Source organism: Anomalospiza imberbis, chromosome 6 (genome assembly GCF_031753505.1).
Source record: "Anomalospiza imberbis isolate Cuckoo-Finch-1a 21T00152 chromosome 6, ASM3175350v1, whole genome shotgun sequence".
In the NCBI taxonomy this organism is placed as follows: domain Eukaryota; kingdom Metazoa; phylum Chordata; class Aves; order Passeriformes; family Viduidae; genus Anomalospiza; species Anomalospiza imberbis.
In genome coordinates, this window is record NC_089686.1 from 12193290 (window position 1) to 12214438 (window position 21149).

Sequence of the window (21149 nt, forward strand, 5' to 3'; positions counted from 1 at the left end):
TTGGTGGGACCCCAAAGGTGTCAATCCCTTTGTGTGACACCAAGGCAGAGCTCAGGCTCTCATCCTCAGCATCGCCAGGCCAGACAGACCAACCCCATATACTTCAGATAGAATAAACCAAAAAAGCAAAGAAAAACACATTCCAGACCTCAAGAGCCAAATTCTGCATCTACAGGGAAAACCAGTCCGTGTCTGAGCCCTTTGCTTTCCCCCCACCCACGCACACAAGAGCAGCCAGCTGAAATCCTCAGTATTTGGCAGTCGAGGTTACCCTGATGCAGACCCAGAGCACACAAGTGTGGCTGGAGCTCAGAAGGAACATGGGAAGCTGCAGGGACTGAGCTCACACCCACACCCAATGCTTGTGCACTTGCAGGCACAGATGTGACCCTTTCTGGGGAGAGAAATTTGTATCTGAAAGGAGCGGAACTGCAGTGGGAGCTGAGGTGAGGCCAAGTGTACTGTGTCCCCTCTGAAAAAACTCCTCCACTTCCTAAGTCTTGATGCTAGGAAATCACATTGTATTTCAGGATTGATTTTTCCCTTACTTTGACCTTCGAAAGTAGGATATTGTTACATCTTGGTCAGCGATGTCAGGATTTTCCACAATAAATCAGACATCGTTTTCATGTCAAATTACTGAGATACCTTACATGGGCTGTACCCTGTGGGTACTTCATTTTCACCTTCTTCTTTAATAACACGTTTTTTTATTTCTCCTTTACACACTGAACTTTATAAATAGTTTAAATAAATGCCTGTCTTTGCTTAATGAGCTTGTGCTGTCTGAGTGAGCTTTGAAAATGCCATTGGTTATATGGAGTAGTTAAAAATTACCATAGGGGAGCTACTGACATAAGTGCATTACCTTTTATTAGTACTAATAATCTTGCCTAACAAGCCAGTACAGTATTTGAAGTGCCATCCTCAAGCTTTGAGATGGACCCTTTTCCAAAAGTGGTGCTGGGTTTTTCCCCATCCTTTATATTACCAGCATTTAGGACTCCTAAATCCTTTGCTGTTTCTCCCACAACAAAATTGTCCCAGTACCATAACAGGACCAGTCTATCTCCACCATACAGCAGTGTTAGGGCCAAAATGCCTGCTCCCCTCATTCTGCAACACACACAGGCAAACTTAGAATCACATTCTCCACACTCTTCATCACTGAAAAACAAACAGAAACTTTCAAATAATTCAAACACTCCACATCTATGTGAGCCCTTAAAGACAAAGGCCAATTTTCTACATAAATAGCATCCAGCTGGTCCACCTCCCTGGAATAATCAGAGCCAATACATGCTCTTGTGAAAATCTGATCCATGTAAAATGCATTTTTCTTCATTTTTGAAATATGGTTCTTAGATTTCCATTCCCCAATTAAAACAAGAATGTGACTTTGATCTCAAATAATTTGCAATGCATGTCAAAAAGTCTTTTCTGTTACTTCCATTTTAACATCACTTTATAAGAAACAGCTCCTTGGCAAACAGCAGCTAAGCTGCGATGGCTGGGCAGAAAAGTGTTAACTATATGAAATGGCATCAAAAAGTGCTGTCTCATGAAGCAAAGACAATCTGTGGAGGCAAAGCTGGCAGGAATACTTCTTTTATTTTAACAATTCTTACAGTCAGAAGAAAGAATGAGATTTTTGATATAAAACCCTCCTTTGGTCTGAAAAAAAAGTTTCAATCATCTCTTTCCCTAAATTTTTACCTGTCTTTTTCTCCTTTTATTTCCTTTCAGCCCGTTCTTTTCCCTGTCTCCTTCCCTCCCATGGACAAATTTAATGGGAAGTTAGTCTGAGCCTTTACACCACAAGGATTAAAATGGATCATAGGAAGAAGCCCCCATATCCTGTATCTACCTTATGAACAGCAGAAATAACAAGTGCAGCAATTTTATTCATTTGGCCTTGTTGCACAAGAAAAGGCAAGAGGGAATTTGGACATCCACGCTATCCTGTAGCTGAAAATATGCACAGGGACAGAGATAATGAGCATCTCTGGGAGACACCAGGATATTGAAACCAAGCATCCACCCCTATGAAGCAGGCACTGCAGGTAGGAAGCAGCGGGCAGCAGTTTTCCATGGAAGTTCAGCTGAAATGCTTCAAATCTTTATAGACTTCTTACTTAAGGCTTAGAAAACATAGGACTGAGAATGACTTGCTCTAATGGATGCCCATAGGAGGATTTAAAAATGATCATAAATTCTGTTATTTAAAGAAGCCATCTGTACTCGTGTTTGCTTTAATTTTAAAGATTGACATCAATTTTTATGTGCCTTGATAACTACCTTCAGTTCTGAAAAGTGTGTCTGGATTCTCATTAAACAACAGCAGACACTTCCTGTTTGTAAATATTACTAGGTTGGTTAAAAAAAGGAGGGGGTGCTAAACATGTTTTGGAGATGAGTGAGACAAGATAAAAATGCAAAAACAGGTTATCCTGCCTAGAAGACAAAGGGAACAGAGAGGAAATTCCTTGGGTTTGGAAATGAATTGCGCTTCGGATCTCAGGTAGATGAACCAAGCCTTTGGCACCAGTGAGACTGATGCTCTGTAGGTTTACAGTTCAACAGAAGAAAAGAAAGGAACGCTCTTCCACAGACAGCTCCCTGTTCAAGGCACTAAATACACACTCTACAGACAATTTACACTGATTTAACTGTGACTGGAAATTACCTCCTACATAGACAGTGGAGCTCCTCCAATCCAATGAATATCCTGGGATAAATCTCCTTTCATATTTATATTTGGGATAAGATTATACGCCCAAGCATCAGAATTTTTCCCCCTTAAAATCTGGCCAAACCTGACTCCACCACCTCTACCAAAGAGTCTCTATCTATTTTCCTCTTCAGTAAAAATATTTCAACATAGCCACTATGAGAATGGTGTGTGCTTATCTTCATTTCCAGCAACAGCATTCTCACATTACTTTCTTAGAAGCATTTCTCTCCTTCTCTTCAAATGTCTCTGTGCTAAACCACTGAAATATGTGGCAACTGCAGTGTCAGTTGTCACAGGGAAAAATATGTCAGCAAAAACATTTGATTCAATCTGCTGTTTAAGGAAGCAACATTTCCTGAGGGTGTATGCCTTGTGTGGATAAATAACAACTGTCCAAAATCCAAGGATCTAAAATCAATTTCCAATATCAAAGAGCAGATTTGAGGCAATCACCTTCAGCAAAAGAAAAATGTAAAACTATTTCCTTTTCCTCCTTTTTTAATTTAATGCAAATTTGTTTTGGAAAAAAAAAAATTAGCCTCTCAGTCACAAAATGAAGGGTGAAGGGTTACACAAAGGGTATTACAGATCTCACTGGGACGACAATTTGCAACCCATGCTTGTGCATTTCTTCTGATGAGATGCGTCATATGGAATATTCACATTTGCATATTGAACAACTAGACTTGCCAATTCCTGCAGATAATCAAAAACTTCTGTCTCAGCAATGTGTTTTTACCAAGTTTTGTGTTCAGCTCTGAGGCTCCCAGCATAAGAAGGACTTTAGCCTCTTGGAGCAAGTCCAGAGGAGGCTGTGAAGATCCTCTGAGAGTTGGCGCACCTCTCCTACAAAGACAGGCTGAGAGAATTGGGATTGTTCAGCCTGGAGAAGTCTCTAGGGAGACCTTATAGCACCTTCCAGTACCTAGAGGGGCTACAAGCAACAGGGAGAGGGTCTTTCCACAAGGGCATGAAGTGTTAGGACAAGGGGGAAGAGCTTCAGACTGAAAGGGGTTGAGGATGGTGAGCTTACGGTGGAACATAAGCAGCTGGTTCACTGGTGGACACTCTGTTACAGAGAAAGCATTGAGCAAGCAGAGACTTGGCCAGCCTGCAGCTTCCAGGCTCACATATTTGTGGTTATTTATGAAGCACCTACAGGATATTTTGAAGATGATATACAATTGGAGAGTTCAGCTATGCAGGTCAGAAGATCCTGCAACTAATTATGGTCTGCCAAGATACCATCTTTGAATTTTCTCCTTTTTAAACCTACTTTCTCCCTTTAATTTTAACACCTTTTGAACTCAGAAACAATTACTCCTCAAATTTTTCCCCTCTTGTCAGAAAAGATTAACTACACCATTTGGTGTGTTTTTCACTAGCTGCTCCATCAAACCTGGAAGGTCAGAGTCACCAACTTGGAACAACAATTTGTTCCACTTCTCTGTAGTCCTGAAATCCCATTACACCTCTACACAGAAGCTACACCCCTGTAGCAACTCTCCTGATGCTTCTCACTCATCAATATGATCATATTTCTTGCAGCAAGGAACAGGAATCCTTTTCTACTGTCATATAGTCATAGAATAGTTTCAGTTGGAAGAGACCTTAAAGACAATCTAGTTCCAATCTCCCTGCCATGGACACCTTCCATGTTCTTGGGATTGCCCTGAACCAGGTGCAGGACCTTGCATTTGGCCTTGCTGACCTTCATAAGGTTCACACAGACCCACTTCTCAAGTGTGTCAAGGTCCCTTCCCTCCAGTGTGCTGTCTGCACCACGCAGCTTGGTGTCATTGGCAAACCTGCAGAGGGTGTGCTCAATCCCACTGTCCATGCTGCCAACAAATATGTGAACAGTGCCAGTTCCAACACTGACCCCTGAGAGTGCCACACAGCACTCAGCACTGGTGTCCACTCTCACATCAAGCTGTTGACCACAGCTCTTTGAGTGTGACCATCCAGCCAATTTCTCATCCCTCAAGTTGTCCATCTGTCAAATCCATACCTCTCCAGTTTAGAGTCAAGGGTGTTGTGCAGGACAACGTCAAACATTTGGCACAAATCCAAGCAGACGATGAAGTTGCTCCTCCCTTTTCCACCAAGACTGTAACCTCACTGCAGAAGGCTTCCATATTTGTCAGGGACGATTCACCCTTTGTGAAGCCATGCTGGCTGTCACCTCACCTACAGCTTCCTAATGCTACTTGGCTATTCAAACTGCAGTGCCACTTCTGAAAATTGGGATTATTTAAAAGGCCTCCTTCTTAGGAATTTTCAGCAGGAAAAGCTACTGGAGAAAGGCCTGCATCCCTTCATAGCACCAGCCTTTTGTCCCTTTGATAAATCATCTTACTGCTTGTTGGGAAAGGGGGAAGGAAAAGTCACATGCCTTTTACTGTGATATCAATTTTTACAAAATGCTCCTGCTTGTCCTTTATACAGTTCTTTAATAAACATGCCAGGTACCCTGGAGATACCTGAATTGTCAGCAGTGAAATTACAGAATCATAGAATATCTCATTTTAGAAGGGAACCATAAGTATCACCGAGTCAAATTTCCTGCTCCTTGCAGGACTACCAAAAACTAAACCGTAGGACTAAGAGCATTGTCCAGGCACTCCTTGAACTCTGACAGGTTTGGTGCAGTGACCACTTTTCTGGGGAACTGTTCCAGCGACCCACCACCCTCTCAGTGAAGAATGTTTTCCTAAAGTCCAGTGTGAACTTCCCCTGATGCAGCTTCACTCCATTTCTTTGTGTCCTTTTGTTGGTCACCAGAGAGAGGAGAATGCTGTGCTCAAAGTCAGAGCAGGCAATCAATGGGCACCTGCCACCAGAATTCAGTTTTGCAGAATCACATTAAAACCAAAATTCACTAATTTGGCGTATTCAGGTTTTTTTTTGCTTGGCAGCAGCAAATGCAGCTTAAACATCAGAATTCCTGTGCACCGATCCAATAGTTTGTACAGCTAAACTCAGCCATGAAATGTTTATAGGTACAATAAACTCAATGCCTTCATCTGCCCAAAGGCACGGGGATCACCTGCTCCCAGAGGACATCTTCTAATGCTGCTGTTGCTTTGGGAATCAGCAGGTGAGAGGCTCTCCATGCACCGTGGCGCCCAAATGCTCTACGTTCATTCTGAGCTTTGCTTTCTATTCATCGGTGGGTTTCAGTTCCTCTGTTCAGAGCCAGCTCACTTGGAGAGACTCATCTTCCTTCCTGTAGCGTTCTCAGCTTTGCTCGTTGGATGAGGGAATAGAAGATGTAGTTAAAAATACTGCGATGCTGTGGTGGGCGGTGTAGCAGAAATAGACAGACACCAGCTCACTGCGAAGAATACCAAGTAATATCCCAGAAAGATAAAGGCATAGCAACAAAAGAAAAGAAAATGCATTTGTGTTCTGCCACTAGAGAGCTAAATCTGGGCGGAAGATACCAAATGAGGTGTACTGCTCGTGGCCAAGTGCATCCTCCTGATGGCTTCACATGCAAAGTCCTCTTACAGCAGATCATAAAAGCACGGCTTATGAACAATCCTGCCTCCAATTATAACCGAAATATATGTGATCTTTGGGGTTTTATGAAGACAGTGCAGGAATCAGCAATAAAATGGGCCCAACCCACAGCACACAGAAACCAGAAGCCCATATGGACTAAGAAGGGGCTCAGCTCCATTAACCCTGCTTTAAAAGCAAAGTTTTTCAGGGGATATTAGGTTCTTTCCAAGAGGAAGATAAACCAAGCTTGGCTGATACAAGAAGCTGTGAGATTATTCTATGGATTTACTCCCTGTTTTGTCAGAGGCTTAAGTCTCTCTTCATCCAGCCAGTAACCACACAGGAAAGATTTCATCCCAAAGGGCTTTACCAATAAGTTTTTCACAAACAGTACACCAGAGTCACTTACAGTCTTTAAGTGAGATTCTTCAGAGAGGTCCAGCAGCTGCTTAACACTTCACAAAAATAACCTGGCACCATTTCACCAGGGAAGTGAAGATAGCTGCATCAAAATTAAATCAGAGGGGAACTTGGGTGGCCTGATTGCAGGGATGTCTCTTGGCATAGGCTCAGGGTGCCACAGCCTGCACCACCCATCTGGGGAGTCCTGCAGGTCTTGAAGGGCCAGTGGGGAGACAGAAAAAAAAGAGCAGAGTAACATAGAGAGATGTCATGAGCAGGCACTGCTGGGATCACCAGGGTGGGTCTGCATGAGCAGGCACCACTGGGCTCCCCACTTCTGGGGACACTGGGGTACTCAAGGCCTGTGGGTGCACTGGAGGATGGAAACAGCCCTGCTGCTCCAACACACACATGAGCATCCGCTTCACGTTAAAGTCAGGTGAGAGATGAGTGCAAGCCTGTGTTTCGTGCACATGGAAGACAGGGACCTTTAGAAGAGAGTGGGGCAACCCTGGAGCTGGGGGCCTTAGGCCAGAGTGCCCTCTGCTGCTACAGCCACTTTGCTTCCAGGAACCCATGGCAGGGAGGCTTCCACTCCAGTGCTCAACTAGACATCTTTTAAATCTTTATCTTGCAAGATTTATTTTGATGCCATCAAAATATAAAATAGCCACAGGCACAAGAATAACATAACATACCATTAAAAAAACCCATCAACATGAAGATGCAACCTCAAAAAAAAAAAAAAAAAGGAAATTCCTAATAAAATAAATGCCATTTAAATGCTGCTATACAGAAACAACAGCCCTACCAGTGCAAAATTTAAAAGAAAATGTCTAGCAGTCTGCACATCAAATGTTAATACTATTTTCAAGTCAAGTCCAAGAGAGGATGACACATAATTTAATAAGCCTAATAGGTGTGTAATCAGCATTTGACCATTCCTGCCATAAAAGTAGGTGTCTTTCTGGCCCAAGATGTCTAGGAAAGCCTCTGATAGTCAGCTAAGAATTTAAAAGCAGAATTTTAAAAACATCTTTTTTTTTTTTTTCTCATTGTAGATTTATTGAGAATTTCACTCAATTAAGAATAGGACCCAACAAACTGGCAGAAATACAAACAACTCCATGGGCACAGTAAGTGGCACAGTAAGTTTGGGGCCCATTTGCACCTTCATTTACTGCCAACAATCAGCAATGTCAAGATTCCAAGCATCTCCTGACAGCCCTGACAACAGCAGTTACACAGCATTATCTAGGCTTCCAGTAAAATCTTTCCCCTCAGACAGCATTCATGCTGCAATTCACAACAGGAGGAATACACACAGTCAGCCTGGATCTCCTCAGCCCTTGCAGCTGGAATCAGAACATTTTTGGGAGTGGGGGTGTCCTGTACCTGCTTTTGCCACCACTCAAAAACAGACCTGAGCAGCAAGTCACAAAATAATGGAAATTAACAATATATTTGCCTAAGAAAAGGCAGAAATAATGTTAAAAATATCTAATCTGAGGGTAGAAAGTGAAAGTTTCATTTTAAAGTATTTGATAAAGAATGCTCATTGTGTTTAGAAAGAGAATCCATCATCTCCTCTAGTTACATACTTGGTCAAACAATCAAATTTTTTAAATCAAAAAGAAAGATATTTTTAAGATACGTTATAATAACGATATACAGACAAACATATCACAAGGTGATGCCTAGTGCTGTTTCAACATTGTCACCATTTTATCTGGACAATTTTATAAAACAAGTTATAACAACTGAACACATTAAGCAAAAAAATTTTTTACAAAAAGTGTGACCCTCCCTACCCCACAACTACTGACCAGAATTTTTTTTTTAAAGTCCCAAACTGCATAGGAAAATTATTGTCTGTTAGTGAGGGTAGAAATTCTGTTTCATGTCTTCAAATATCTGTTGGGGTTTTAATAGACCTTAATACTTGCATAAGGATGGAGTTATACTGGGGGTGGAGATGGAGGAGGGGAGGGGGCAGAGGCAATACTGAGCAGAACCAATATCAAATAAAAAGTGCTAATTTTATATTCTAACAATCACAGTTGCTCAAATGTTTGCAAGCTACAAACCAACCCCAACAAACTAAACAATATTCTTCTTTTAAATATAATTCATCAGGAATTCTGCAGCTACAAGGTTATGAAAAAGACATGTATACTCTGCAGCAGCATAAAATATAATCCTATGTACAGTCCAAGCAGCAATTTTCTCTTCTCTATCACCATCAGTATTTTATCTTGAAGGAGCATCTGTCAGATTCCCCAGAACTAAAAATAGCAAAGACCCTTTTAAAGAGAACAGTTTCTGGTTTATATTTATAACTACCCTGTACTCGCTGTTTCTGGCTGCATGGCTATGAAATTTGTGCGAGATATAATCAATTACCCGGCTTTGCACTTCATCATGCAGTTAAGCCACCGTTACCTGCAACGAACCCTTCAAGCACTTCTCCCCATGCACAGGGTAGAGATTCTAAAACGCAATAAATATCTGCACATTGACGAACTAACTGTAGAGCTGACTGACATTACACAGCAAAAACCTTGTGAGAACAAAAACCAAGCACACTGATGTATAAAACAGAGAGCCTACCTGAATTCTTCAAATGCATACATGGCCTAGCAACTACACAAATGCTCTGAAATTTAAAATAATCTTCTTAACGTGCAGAGGACCATTTAGTTTGTCAAACTGCAGCAAAATGCATAATGACGAGACAGTATATTTGGAATATTCTGAGGAGAAAGGGTATGCAGATACTGGCCTGCAGCCTACAGCTCAGCCAGCTGCTGACAAGCAGCAGCTAACAGGAAAAGGCGATAGAGTACCATGTGATCATTCCTGCAAGTCTGATTAATGCAGTATACTCCAAGAATACAGGCTGATATCTTTATTATTCAAGCCAAATAAGTCAAATATGGTACACGACAGGCTTCACAGCTAAATTATCATTCACATGCTACATCAAAATCGCAAGCAAGCGCAAGCAGAGGATATTAAAAAACTAAATATATATTGTAACCAAAGAGATTAACTAGGCCCATTCAAGCTGATTTTCTTACCTTGTAGTGATATTTTAGTCTGTTTTTATTCATCTAAACCATCAGTGATGGAACAAAAGACTGCATCCACAAACCTCCCCTTCCATGATTGCCCGAACATTTAAAGTAGTTTATCTGCTAGAAATCATTTCCTCTGTAGTCTATTCCTAACCACTTTAACTCCTTCAGCCCTGAACTCGTTGTCATAAACCCTATTTGCAGGGCCACGCGGGCTTTTTAGGGTTTACAGGGTTAACACCAAGAAATCGCAGCAGTGCAACTGAATGAAGTGGGATAAGAGCCAAAGGAGTCATATCTGCGAGATCACAGAAGGGAGATGGGAATGAGGAAAGTTGAGCATTTCGTGGCATTGCAGTGTGCAGGCGAGGATGCTTCAGCTGCCTAGCAACAGCGCACGCAATCTCCATGGCAACAGCGCAGCCAGCGCAGGGGGCAGAGCATCCGCTGCGCACCCCAGGGGCGACACACGGGGACAACCTCGGCGACACGGCCACACCAGCCGGTGCCGGCCACCCGCACCGCCAAAAGCCACTCCCGGGGGAACCGGGAGCCACGGGGCACGCCGGGCTCGGGGGTGCGGGTGCGCCTACTCCGGGGGGAGCCCCCGCTGCTGCTGCGGGAAGCACACGGACACGCTCCCGGAACGGCTCGGCCGTGCACGGCACATCTGCTGCTCGCCAACAACCGGCCCGGCAGCGATGCGGGCGGAGGTTGAGTAAACACTGCACACAGCGCTGGGGAACACACCCCAGACTGCAGGAGCCAGAGCTCACCGTCCCCTTGGAAATTCTGGACATGCAGGAATCGCACTCCCATCACCAGTTTGCTTAGGGATTGTACGGCTGTTGGCTACGAGAATGCAGAGACTTTGCCGGGGCAGCCAAACTCAGCAGCGGGAGGGGGAGAGCCGGGGGAGGTTTAACCCTGAGGTGGTGCTCGCTGCATCAGCCTCAGCATCGGCCACCGCAGCGTGGGGCCACCCAGGGGCGCCAGCACTGGCCAGAGCGGGGACAGGCTCTGCCAGTCACCTGCTGGCTGGAGAGCAGGTGAAAGGTGAGGAAAGATTCAAATCCTGGGAAATCAACCCCAGCCCTGGGAAGGAGAGAGAATGGGGCAGTGGCAGAACACGCCATCTGGGTAAGTCACAGGGAGACAGCAAATTCAAAGCTACCTCTGGGGCTGCCCCCCTCCTTGACTTGCCTCTTTTACTGCTAGGGCTGGTTTCTAGCACAAGGAACCACATGGAGGATTTCGGCTGGAGTCTGAAATATCCAAACCAAACTACAGCTCCTGAGGTTCACTGTGCTCTAGGGCAATGGCTGTCCCACTGAGCTGTGGGATTTGGAGGCTGGAAAAGCATCCAAAGGGTACAGACTGCCACATCCTAGACACGGTGATTAGGGACAGACCATGGTAACTGTGGCATCTGACCTCATGGCTCTGAGAATACAGGCAGAAAGGGTTGGAATGAAAGGAAAAGGCACTCATGGCAAAAAAAAAAAAAAAAAAAAAAAAACAGCACTGGAAAAAAAATCCACATTTATTTGAGACATGGTGTTTTTAATGTAGTAGTGACCTTGGGTTTCATTTTATTTCCTTTAAACAAATGTGATAGTGTTAAGTGACAAAAAAGGCACGCTGTAGGAACACTAAAACACATGCAGTCACACCATCTGACAGAAATTAATTCTTCCACAAGCATCCAGCAAGAGAAGGACTGCAAGGTAGGTGATTCTGGCTACAGCCTAATAAAAGATTAAAATTGGCAGAGAGGAGAACGACACAACCGTCAGAAGCAGCCGCCTGCCATATTTAGGCTGAATTTCACCACAAGTATGCTCACTGTATACAGCACCCAAGCAGCTGGGCATGGGAGAGGTACCCCTTGCAAGCAACTGTTCTGCTCCTGACCTTGTAGGAAGTAGTTTTATACCTCCAGAGCTAGCCAAGATCCCTCATGGGGGAAGGATGGAATTCTGAGCTTCTCTTTTCTTGCTCACCACAATCTTTCTCTAACTTGAATCAAGTGGAAGAGGACTGGTGTTTCTTTTTTATGCTGTTTATCTAAAATAAAACCATTCTACAGAATTAAGAGCAAATATACTGCTTCCCCTAAGTATTCTTCTTGAAACAAAGTTGACAGAATCACTATCAAGTCTTCCAATTTCTCAGTTTCTCAACAGCCACAATGCAAATAAATAGTTAACTGTTCAAGTCAAGGCTTCTGTCATCAATGAGTTCACTGTGAAGGACTAGAAAAGCAAACATCCTCCACAAAGTTTTCATATACAGTAGAGGTCAGCTGTTGAAAGGTTTCATTGGGATAACATTTTAACTTTTTTTTTTCTTGGCCAGCACTTTCACAACAGTATTACACACAGAAACAGCAGGACTTTTATCATGTGAAACAACCAATAGTCTCAACTCTGGATAATTAATTACTAGGATTCCCATATTCAATAGTAAGATCTGAGACCATCATGTCCTACTGTAGACATGAAATTTTACCAAACAGAACACACAGGGGCTTCAGAAAGTCACATGAACTCATGCAATGGCCAAATACATAAATAAATGCAAGGCTGTAATACCTCCTTATAACTTTTTAGCAAAGACTGTAACTTCCTATGCCCTGAGCCAGACTGAAGTCTTGAGAAGCAGACAGAAATTATGTCAGAAACCACAATCAGCAATGAAATTTTTCACAAGAAGTTGTTTATTCCCTTCCTGGCAGTATAACCAGTCCAGACATTTGATGACAAATGTCCCCCACTTTACCAAAAATTGAAATTATGTCACATGAAAGAAAAATTTACTAAAGATTGAGTAGGACAATTTATGTAATGGGAACTGTGGGACCCAGACCCCACCTTGTCATCAGAGGCCAAAAAGATGTGACATTGAGTGTCCCTCCAACTGAAGACAAGCAGCAGCTTTTGGGAAACACTTTGCAATTTTAATGCTGGGCTCTAACAAACAAGTGAGACTGTAATAGAAGTGGTTATCCTTGATGAAATCTTGTCAAAAAATCAAAGGATGCAAAAAAAGCCTGGAAGTATGACAAACCAGAACAAGGCAGAGGACACTGGTGAAATTTCTGGCTTTATCAAGTATTTCACTGCCATGCAAGGGCCTCATGCTGATACTCTGCTAAGAGCCCGATATCCTCAAGTGTAGTAACATCTTGCATTATTGTTATTTAGTATATCAGTGTATCAGTATTTGTCCTCCTGACCTGAAGTTCCACCAAAACCTTTGCCAGATGCTTGGTGACATTATCTGATCACAAACAGACTGAGACATTTTAATGAAGTAACTACTTATTCCCTTCCTCAAGAAAGGAAGAAAGCCACTAACTCAGTGGACTTCTGTCATTAAGTCTGCATTATCATTATGCTGAAGTGGTATTCAGACCACTCTAAAAAAAACCCTGCAACTGTGCTGAAAAATTCAGCATTCACTTCAATTCATGAGGAAGAAAACAAAAAGAAGGGAAATGAGCCAACAAGAGCATATCTAATGAGTGTTCATTCACTGCATCTCCAAAATTATTGCACAGTGGAGAATGTGGCAATCACAGGCAGCATCCCAGAATATACTGAAAAATCTCCTTTCAACAGGATTATCTCTGAGCTCAAACATCTTTCATGGGCATAAGAAAATAAGATTTTAAAATGTTTATTGAAATAGAAAAGGAGTGGCTACCTTAGTTTGTTCAGGTACTGGGGAAACTGTAAAAATAATTGCAGTGCCCTTAAGTTTACAGAAAAAGGATGCATTCAGTATTGCAGTATTGACTCAAAGCTTCAGCTGTTAAAGGGGAGGATGGGTGGGGCAAAAATGAACTTTTTTTTCCTCTTTTTATCAATGGTATTTCTATTATGTGTTGCCTTAAAATACAATGTGAATTTTGATGCACAAGGAAAATCCAACATATTTCAGGCTTCTCCTTTCACTCTCAGGTTTTCAGGTTGACCATGAAAGTTTGATTTTCTGATGTCAACCTTCACCAAAAAAATCCTACCTCATTTATATATCTTGGAATTATCACAGCCCATGAATATTTGCACAGAAAAAACTCAGTATTTTTCCCTCTCAACTTTGGCCCAAGCATGCTTTATGCTTTGCAAATCTCAGGGCTTGTGATTCCTGACCACAGGAGGGCTGATGCCTTCCCCACGTTCTTTCTTCTCCCACAGCTTTACTCTTATCATTCTGGGAGTATCACATAGCATCTTCATGAACAGATACCCTGTACCCGGTGCAGACAGAGCACAGCAACTCACAGGCCTGAAAGGGGATGTTTTTCCCCATACAGCCTCATCTGCCTTTTTCTAGTGCTTTAGGGAAGATGCACTGGAGTGAACCAGAGAGAATGGGGTTCTTACTGATTTTCTATCAGCCCTTGGGGATAGCACCAAGTCACAACTAGCAATCCAACAGAACTCACCCAGTCGGGGTGAAAACTAAAAGCTCCATACGGATTATTAAGTTATTGATCACTGCAACAGTGCCTGAAATATCCAGTCAAGTGTAGGACTGTATGCTGCTGACTACCATAGAAAGCTGAAAATGGAAAAGCAGCTTACATAAACAACAGACAAGAATATATGAGATAAATTCAAATTAGTAAAAGAAGAAATATGATCAAGCCGCCAAACATCTAAAAACTAAGATTCACTCTAGGTTGCAAATGTTAGTTGTTATGACCAGGATTTGGGTATTGCTTCCTGTTTATGAGAAATTATTTAAAATAATACAAAATGTAGCGACAGAACAAGGGACAACTGCTTCAATCTGAAAGGCCAGTTAAGAATAGATATTAGGAAGAAATTCTTTCCTGTGAGGGTTGCAAGGCACTGCAACAGTTTGCTCAGAGAAGCTGGGGACACCTCGTCCCTGGAAGTGTTCAAGGCCAGGCTGGGTGAAGCTCTGAGCAACCTGGTCTTGTGGAAGGTGTCCCTGTCCATGGCAGGGGGATGGGAACTAGATGGTCTGTAAGGTCCCTTCCCACCCAAACCATTCTATCACCCTACTAATTAAAAAAAAAAAAAATCCCTTCCAAGGAAAGGATCAAGGCTATACAAATTTGAAGTGCAAGGTAATAATGTATTATTTTTCCTAGATAAACAATTATCAACCTTTTTTTTCAGTTCAGCTCAGATAAATTTGAATCATGCTGCAGACTAGACGATGTTGTTCCAAGCCCCATCCAACCTGGCCTTAAACACTTCCAGGGATGGGGCAGCCCCAGCTTCTCTGGGCAACCTGTGCCAGTGCCTCACCACGCTCACAGTAAAGAATTTCTTCCTGATACCTAATCTAAACATCCTCTCTTTCAATTTGAAACCATTCCCCCTTGGCCTATCATTACAAACCCTTAAAAGAAGTCCCTCTCCAGCTCTCCTTTAGGTGCTGGAAAGCTGCTACATGTAGGGGTTATTCAGTATAAGGTGCTGTTGATAGAGAATCTGCCAAAACCGAGCTGCATTGCTATCACATTAGCATGTGTTCTTCCCCTTCTTCCTACAAAACACTGGAAAAAAGACCCCACAGATTTTTCTTCCCTTGCATCTGATGCAAAAGACGTTAGAATAAACATGTGCAGGAATTATTCACACACAGTGTGGAATTCTTTGTTCAGAAACAGCTTCTGACAGCAGCACCAGACCTAAGCTGTGGCAATTTCAGAACATTTCCTCACTGCCATGAGAACAAAGTTCTGATTCCTCCGAGGCTTCATTATATCCTCATCACATCCACAGCACTGTAAAAGTGCACTCATCAGCACTTTTACACACTATCCCAAATGGCCTTGCTGGCAGGAGTGACTTGCCAGTGTGTGGTACCACTGGAGCTGTGCTTCTAGCCAGAGGAAGGTGACACCACTGTCACCCTAGCCAGGTTCTGGCTTACTCTGCACAAACAAGTCTTGCCTCCAGTAGGGCTTTTGATATCACATCATCACAGACACATTCACCACTGTGTAAAAATACACAATGGGGGACTAAAGAAGACAATCAGGCCCTTCTCAGAGGTGACAGGACAAGGGGCAATAGGTACAAATTTTGAAATACAGGAAATTCAATTCAGAAATAAGAAGAAACTTTTCTACCATGAGTGCTCAAACATTGGCACAGGTTGCCTAGAAAGATATTCAGAACTCCTTAGGACAAGGTCGTGAGCTAGGGTTGGACTCGATGATCTCCAGATGTCTTTGCCAACCTCCACAGCTCTTTGGTTCTGTGAGCAGGACCTTCCCATCCCTTGGGCACAGAACAGTTTGCTCCCGAAGTGTGGCTGGCTGCTACAGCAGATGTTCCACAGGCAGCACCAGGTCATTCCCACAACCTCTACCCCCTTTGTGATAGTTCCTGTGGAATTTAATTATTGACAACGCCTGCTCCCTAAGGAAAGCACGCACAGGGGAGGAAGATTGTACATCATCTTGAACCAGAACCACTGACACAGACCACAATGTTAAGACCTCACACTGCCTTCTTTAGGAGTGGCCACAAGTATATTCTACAACCCAGGAGAACCTCAGAGGGGCCTTTCTCTGAAATGCATGTGGCTTGGCCAAGCTGACTTCTGCAGAGGTCAATGGATATGTGCCAACTTTACCAATCTCTTTGCAGAGCATCAGTAAGATGCTCTTTTTGAGCAAGACTTAGTGAGGGGAAATGTTTTATGATATTCTATGGCAAATCAAAACCAAAGCAGGAAGCTTATGTTGCAAAATATTGTTATGAACATCGTGTTTCTATCCCTCAATTGTTCTTCATATAAAGAAAGACTGAAGACTGACAAACTGTGGTTTTTCGATTTGTTTTTGTTTAAGAAGCTGAGAAATATCACAGCTCCTGGTTTTTTCTGCTTCTACAGAAAAATACAGGAGGAGGGGTCCACTGGCTTTTTCAATGAAACAGTATTATGTCTGACACTTTAATTTAAGGATGTGCCAAAATGAACACAAAAATACCTTTTTAATATAAGGTGGATGTTACCCTTTAGAGTCAGATGCATGAAAATTTAAAAAACTGCATCACAGCAAAAGCCTTTATACAATCCATGAACCCAGGCAGCATTTAGGACCCCACATCATCTGAACATCATCAGTTCTCCAGTTCCCAGTGGTAGCAGGGATGAGATTCAATTTCCTAACAAAAGGCAAGCACTAAAATTCTTAAAAGCAAAACACTATCAGAGACCTCATGTTAGGGGGACTTTGTTTTGCATTCTGTAACCAGAATTTCCCACACATCTCCTAATCTTCCTGTATCTCCTCTAATAAGAACAGGATTTCCAAGGTGGTGGCTGGGATAGTAAAGCCCCTGTTTGCTTCAGGACTGTGTAGCAAAGTTACTGAGGACGTCTGAATTCTCATTTTGGGTCTGCCAGCCCCTAGACCTCTGCTCTATGCACAGTCTGAACCAGTCTTCAACAAATCAAACCATTACTGTGACCTGTCCCAACAGCCCTAAGCCCTGGCCAGCCACCACTTCTGCTCAAGATCCAGCCAGAAGAAACCAGGACAGCTTGGGAGGAGGAGCAGAACAGGAGGTCACACACACACACACTCTACTTGCCCAGCTACAATTGCATGGCTTACTATTTCTCAACTGAATGATCCCATTTTCTCACTCTGTCTTTAAAAAAACTGCCTACTTAGCCTATACAACCATGATTCACCACCTATGGTGGAGCTAGTAGGATTTTTACAGCCAAGTAAGGAGCAGTAGTACAAATTGCCTTACACTGCCATGAATCAAGCTTAGTACAACACCAGTTGCCTCCCTACCTGTTCTGAGGGGGCCCTTTTCATCACTCAGACTAGACTAAGAGGCAAGCCACGCAGAGCACATCCAATCTGTCCCACAATCAGGTCACAACTTTGGGAAAAGCAATGGGATACGCTTTTGTCCATCCCAAAACTGCCTCCCAAAAGGAGGCATCCAAGACCAGGAAAGGACAGAAGGGGAAATCAGGAGTGGGTTTTGCGATCACAGTGGTCTGGCTCTAGTTCCACTGACTCATATGTGTGCACCAAACCCCAGAGCAAACTGCAGCAAACAAAAGCTTTTCCATCCCAGTAGTGCTCACAGCTGAAACATTGCCTATTCCCGCTGCCATCCTGCCTAGCATTGCTTGGGGTTCAAATCCAGGGGTCCCAGCATGTGTACAGTGTCTGGCATCCAGATGGGCTCTGGTCATGGCCATCAGCCCCGCATCCAGCACTTGGATACTCCAGGTCATTTAAAATTGGAACTGGGCACCAATTCAGTTCAGACAACTGGCTCGTATCTTCAAGTATTAAGTATTTGTTCATGAGTCAAATCCTACTTCCCTCATCTTTGGAGGGAAAGAGAGGTGAGCATGACCTGTCCTTTAAAATGAGATACATTTGTCTTTTCAAGTATGAATGACTTCCTGAAGCAAATGGTTCAGGTCATCCCAGATAAACATCCTACTCAAACCCCAGCTTAGCTAATTTCTAATGAATGAAGCTACAGAGTGCATCTCAATGACCTTGGAAGGGGAGACAGAAATAGCAAGGCTCTGGAAATCAATTCACAAGACTCATAAAATGAGAAATGATCACAAACTATCAAAGTCAAATACCATCCAAAAATTATTCTCCTTTCTCCTGAAATTCCTTCTAAGTTTCCAGCCACAGACAAGAATCCCTATTCCTCAACAATTTTAACTCACATTTCTTTCTCAGAGCACTGCACATCAGCCTGACACATGCTCCTTCCAGCCTCACATTCCTAGATGCATTCCCCACGTTGGCTGCAAATAGCTCAAGCTCTCTCAAGTTCCACAAATCTTCCTTTCCCATCCACTGCCATGGGCACTGTCCCTTTTGCTACCTCAGGCTGGTATCAGATGCACAATATTAAGTGACATTAGTACTGTGCTGGACCCTTGGGTTGCTTCTGCTCCAGGTACTCTGCCCTCTCCCCCTGCCCTTTCTCCAAGACAGAGCAGGGCAGAGCAGGAAAGAGCTGAAATGTGTGCTGGGTCACTACAAGCACAGGAATGGCAAGAACAGGTCAAGGGAAACCCGGCAAGGATGCTGGAGAAGAGGATTCAATATCCTGGGCAGAAGGGTATTTTGTAGGAAGCAAAATCTGAAGGATAGGTACCAGTCCCACAGCCAGACCGTGCTGACCTCACCCTCTTCCCCCAACTTCTCAACCTCCCCCACAACTACAATGATTTAGGAGTATTGTTGATGCTTGAGGGTGTCCTTTCTGGCACCCACGTTGTGACAGATCCACGTGGCATTGCCCACCATTGTGCCCCAGGTCTCCAACATCAGTGTGGCCCAAGGGCCCTTCTTCCTTCAGAATTCACTAAATTGTACAGCTTACGTCTCTGAAGCAATTTTATATTCCACCTCTATATCATATAAACAGGGGATTCAGAAACAGCCACAGTGACTTTTAGGTTATAATCACACCTTTCTTCTCTAATTCCCCTTTCTCTTTCAACTCTCTCCTCTGAAACCCTTTCAAAATGCTGCTGAGATAATCCCTCTGCTCTCTCTTTCTCCCCAAACAACTCCAAGTTTAAAATGCTTCTCTCTCTGACACTCTCCCTTCAGTTTATTATTTATCTTTATCATGCAGGCTCTTTTGTCCCACCACAGTTCACAAGGTGTTAGGGACATAAAGGAAATGTTCCCAAGGAGTGTAAGGATCACAAGTGTGATGTCAGACCAGATTATTCCTAAACAATCTCACACTTACATAAACAGAAGGCAGCACTCAACAAACAAGTAGTGAGAAATAAAAAGGGGTATAGAGAAGTAATTATGATAAAAACATGTGAGTTTGCTCAGGAATACTGAAATACCAGGAATTTTTCATTTTATCTTTGAAAACCTTCGTTTCCCTGACATACTTAGGACAAGAGAGGTCAAACGGGGTCATTGGCCTCTTTTGACCAACATATTGGTTTCTCCTCAAGCAAATATTCCTGGGAAGGAGTAAAAAAGACACACAACACTTGGAAGCTATCACTGCACAAACCCAGGAGATTCCTCACTGAAGAACCATATAAAATAAAACTGTTACGGAGCCAAAATATTCTCCTGTGACAGCCAAGCTTCTTGCAAGTTCCCAAATAAGGCCATGGCTTTAAAGAGAATGTCTTTTCAAAGCCTCATCGATTTTCATTGCCTCGTGAAGAGGCACATTGTTTATGTGTCTGGGTGTGTTGATATTCCAACAGGATGAGATGGGCACAGCTCGGGGGTTTCAAAGCCTGCTTTCCAGAAAGAATGAACCAGATAATCACAGGAAGCTTCTACAGGCTGACAGCACTGCTCTGGCCACTATTTGGGAGTGATTCCTGGTGCAAACTCAAACTACAAGGTGTGAATATGCTAGCAGGAACAGCCAGCATTTCCTACTACTCTGGGGACAGACCTCAAGTGAATTTTGAAGCACAATATTATTCCACCTCACTTTCCAAAGTTCAGAGGCTTTTGCATCGAAGTTAGGTTCTTGTTAAAGTTCAGGACATGTTTTGGAGAATTTATCTGTTCTTCAAATACCAGATTACTCCTATTCAGAGAAAGAAATAAAGAAAAAAAAAAAACCCAAGCTTTGGAATTGCATAATCTTTGTGCATCTAGTTCATATTTACCATCCGCTCCTCTCCTCAAGTCTCTCCAGTATTTTCAACTTGGCAAATTGTTGAAAATGATCAGGTGCTTCACTTCAAGTTTTACACTTGAATCACAGCACTGTTTCACACAATTCTTTGAAAACAAAGTCCACCCTTATAAAACACCCTTCACAAAGACTGGCAGGTCTCAGCCACTCCAGCTACCCCATCTTCACAATTATGGTGTGTCCATTCCCTTAATAACCATACAGCAAAAAAAAAAAAATACTCACAGAACTTCAAGGCCACCAACAGAAAAGGGAGAAAAGCAGTCAGAAAGTGTGTCAGTAGAGCTTGTGTGTATTGAGGGCATGAGCTCCTCGGGTGATGCTGCTCTGTACTACTGAGGCACAAAGGAGACAAAAGGCCAGAGGGAAGGAGTACAAGGCAAAGCCAAGCAATACATCACAGTTGTACCTAAACACCAAGAAAATCAAAATTGGTGGTATGTGACTTTAGGCAACTCCAACAAAGCTCATTTCTTCAGTCCATGTGCTGTGTAGCACAGCAGTGTGGGTGGAAGCAGGGTGTCTCTTGCACAAAGGGTTTGACCTGAAGTGAGTCCCCACCCTCTTCACCTTGATCACACATTCACACTCCTGTCTTCACCTGTGGAGCACCATGCAGCCACAGATCAGGTGAAAAGGTGACTAATCCAACAGAAAACTGATGAATTTCCTTTGCCTGGATTAACAAATTAACAAAACATCCCACAACAAAATGCTCATGAACTGCCACAAGAGGAGAGC

At 43.0% G+C, this 21149-nt stretch overlaps 2 protein-coding genes across 7 annotated transcripts in view; one reads left to right on the forward strand and one right to left on the reverse strand.

Annotated features, from left to right (window-relative positions):
• Positions 1-21149, forward strand: part of SETD3 (SET domain containing 3, actin N3(tau)-histidine methyltransferase) — a 611377-nt gene that overhangs the window by 143260 nt on the left and 446968 nt on the right. The window lies entirely within an intron of this gene.
• EVL (Enah/Vasp-like) overlaps positions 1-21149 on the reverse strand; it is a 140498-nt gene that overhangs the window by 107343 nt on the left and 12006 nt on the right. Inside the window, exon 1 of one of the 6 annotated variants that reach the window (XM_068192446.1) lies at positions 9724-10075. The exons of 1 other annotated variant lie outside the window; for it this stretch is intronic. Coding sequence is in view for 4 of the 5 variants with exons in the window: in XM_068192449.1 (XP_068048550.1) it covers positions 9254-9276 (23 nt within the window). In the remaining variant the exon portion in view is untranslated. Of the gene's footprint in view, positions 1-9253; positions 9457-9723; positions 10076-21149 lie in introns of those variants that run through there. 4 more of the 6 variants (XM_068192449.1, XM_068192448.1, XM_068192443.1 and 1 more) reach the window with 4 other exon arrangements.